Here is a 2,340-nt window from a genome sequence, read left to right as displayed (position 1 = left end):
TTTGTACGTAGATACTAGTCTTTTAGTCATTTCATTTCCCATATAACCTCTTTTGTAGACAGCAGCTCTTGTTTGGCCCAAGCTCATAGTTACAATCAACTTTTCATAATTTCCTATGAAATTACTTATGTTTTGTATGTTAGACCTGCAGGTCTAACAACCTGTAATACAGGTATGAGACTCAGATACAAAAAGCGGGAGAAGGAATTGCTAGCTGCGGGCCTGTAAAGCCAGGATGAAAACAGAGTGGAAGGTAGAACATTCTTGCATACTTTGAGGAGGTAGATGGTGGCGTTGATTTCATTCACGTGCCTATGAGCGGCGGCCCCAGAGGATACGCTCAGCACCCCGGATTTGCCTTCCTCAATGGAGAGTGCTGCTAACCGCAGGTCATCAGTCAGGTCCCAGACGCACTTATCACAGCCTGGAGGTGAAACATTTCTTCAGAATCACGAGTTAAAGCATGCTGAAAGCAGGCTGTTTTAGCAGAACATAATTCTCTATCTCCTTGGTTAATACCATTTTTATTTTTGTCTCTCTTGTCAGGCTTTAGTGTCTTGCTTGGCATTAGCTAGTGAAGACAGCTATTGGCTAGATGCCCCTCCTCTCCTATTAGCTTTTCTCAGTCAGTATTCAAGGGCTAGCACTAACCTTCTCCCCACCCAGAGAAGGCACAGCTCCTCCCCGCAGCCCCACTTCCTGGCAGGATGAACACTTCAGCACCGGGAGGTCTGAGGTTATCGCTGTGAGAGTTGCTTCCTGACATCTGATGAGGGCACCAAAGTTCAGGCTGAACGTGGGCACGTGGGGAGGCAGGTCCCAGTTCCTTATCACTTCTCACTTTTCACATTTGAGCTCCTCTGACCATTGTCATCACCTTTAGAACCCAGGGCCCTCCTGTGACACACTCACAAGGATGGCACACTGTGTTTCAGAACTGCCTCGATCACCTTTTGCAACTTGACTATTCCCGATCTCTTTCCCTGAGATGGTGCTCTCTTCTACAGATGTGACATAGGGAGACTGGCATGTTAATGGTTGTTAATATGTTAATTTGTTATTTGAAGTTTAACATGGTCTTACTTATAAGCTCTCTCAAGGAACTGAGTCCCAGCCAGCACTTCAGGCTTGGTGGGGGAGATGCTTAGGACCAGGTAGGCATCTTGATGTTCTTAAATTGACCTTGCCTAGGGGGCCACCAATTCAGTGGGTAAACTTGGCATTGCTTGTGCCTCACATCCTATGACATCTTCTAAGATGTGATCCAATGGTAAGGTTTATCTCTTCTGCTCAGAGGGACTGAGAGACCAAGATACTTTTGTTGGGGGAGGGGGTGCCTACTATTAAATAATTTTTAAACCAAAAGTTTTGTTCCTAGTATAACTCCTCATGATTTAATTAACACGAGCGCCAGAGAAATCCAGGAAAGATAAAAGGCAGCTCCATTTTGTAAAGCCTGAATATTTACTTCTGCTCCCACTTCAGATTTGGGGTAACTTTGGAGAAGCCACTTAAATCTCTTGGTATCTCAGTTTCCCCAGGTGTTGTAAAGTATTGTCTGTACATCATATTATCTGAGGACCTGAAAAGACAGTATAGAAAAAGGAGCTGAAAAGAGCTCCGTCACTGGGAGTTGTGTTTCTGACTTTGCCTTTAGCCATCAGGCAAGATGCTGAATGTAAAGACTGGATAAGGTAGAGCTATGCAAATGTAAACCACCCATTTGCCCGAGGGAATCAAGTGGACCACCAAGTACTTGGTGCAGGATCCATTTGTTGAGATGCAGAAAGGGTTAAGTCCAGGAGGTGGGACTCGGCAGTTTCTAGAGAGTGATATTGCATAGCACTTCTTAATCCCACACCTGCAGCACATTAGAGAAAGTGGGGTTAGTCAATCATGTACTGTTTTTTTTTACTTATGGTTGAGCAGTCCGTGCCTGTAGGGGGTTCCAAACCTTCTTCCAAGCATTCTCCGGTTACACTGTCACATGGGCCTCCCCCGCAGTTGCACACTGTGGGAAACAAAAACAAGAGACGAGAGATTCACTTCTTAATGCTTAAAATATGGCAGTATTTTCCTGGTTTCTAGAAACACTAGCTATCAGTGTATAATTTGTCAATGGGGATTAATTACATTCTTCCTTAAGACTGTGTAGAATCTGTGATACAGAGATTATGCCCTTCATCCGATTAAGCTCCAGCCCAATGAGATTTTCAAAGGTGACCCTAGGGAAAACTGAATCTAAGTTTTCTAGGATTTCTCTCCCAACTCTTTGGGATTCGGACATGACAGTGCAATTGCTTCAGTCCAAAAATGTCCTGGTAAGTTTCACAAGATACT

General features: G+C 44.3%; 1 protein-coding gene across 4 annotated transcripts in view; it reads right to left on the bottom strand.

Moving 5' to 3' along the window:
- The window catches only part of LAMA4 (laminin, alpha 4), a 158,306-nt gene that overhangs the window by 82,516 nt on the left and 73,450 nt on the right, over positions 1–2,340 (bottom strand). For 2 of the 4 annotated variants that reach the window (XM_011970603.1, XM_011970602.1), the window contains exons 7-8: positions 1,916–2,011; positions 273–424 (exon numbers count right to left, since the gene is read on the bottom strand). In XM_011970603.1, the coding sequence (XP_011825993.1) occupies positions 273–424; positions 1,916–2,011 (248 nt within the window). The remainder of the gene's footprint in view (positions 1–272; positions 425–1,915; positions 2,012–2,340) is intronic. The other 2 variants (XM_011970605.1, XM_011970604.1) reach the window with 1 other exon arrangement.

The sequence above is a fragment of the Mandrillus leucophaeus genome, unplaced genomic scaffold, assembly GCF_000951045.1.
Source record: "Mandrillus leucophaeus isolate KB7577 unplaced genomic scaffold, Mleu.le_1.0 Scaffold96, whole genome shotgun sequence".
Classification (NCBI taxonomy): domain Eukaryota; kingdom Metazoa; phylum Chordata; class Mammalia; order Primates; family Cercopithecidae; genus Mandrillus; species Mandrillus leucophaeus.
The sequence above is the reverse complement of the archived record's forward strand: the minus strand, read 5'-3'. Positions and strand labels throughout refer to the sequence as shown.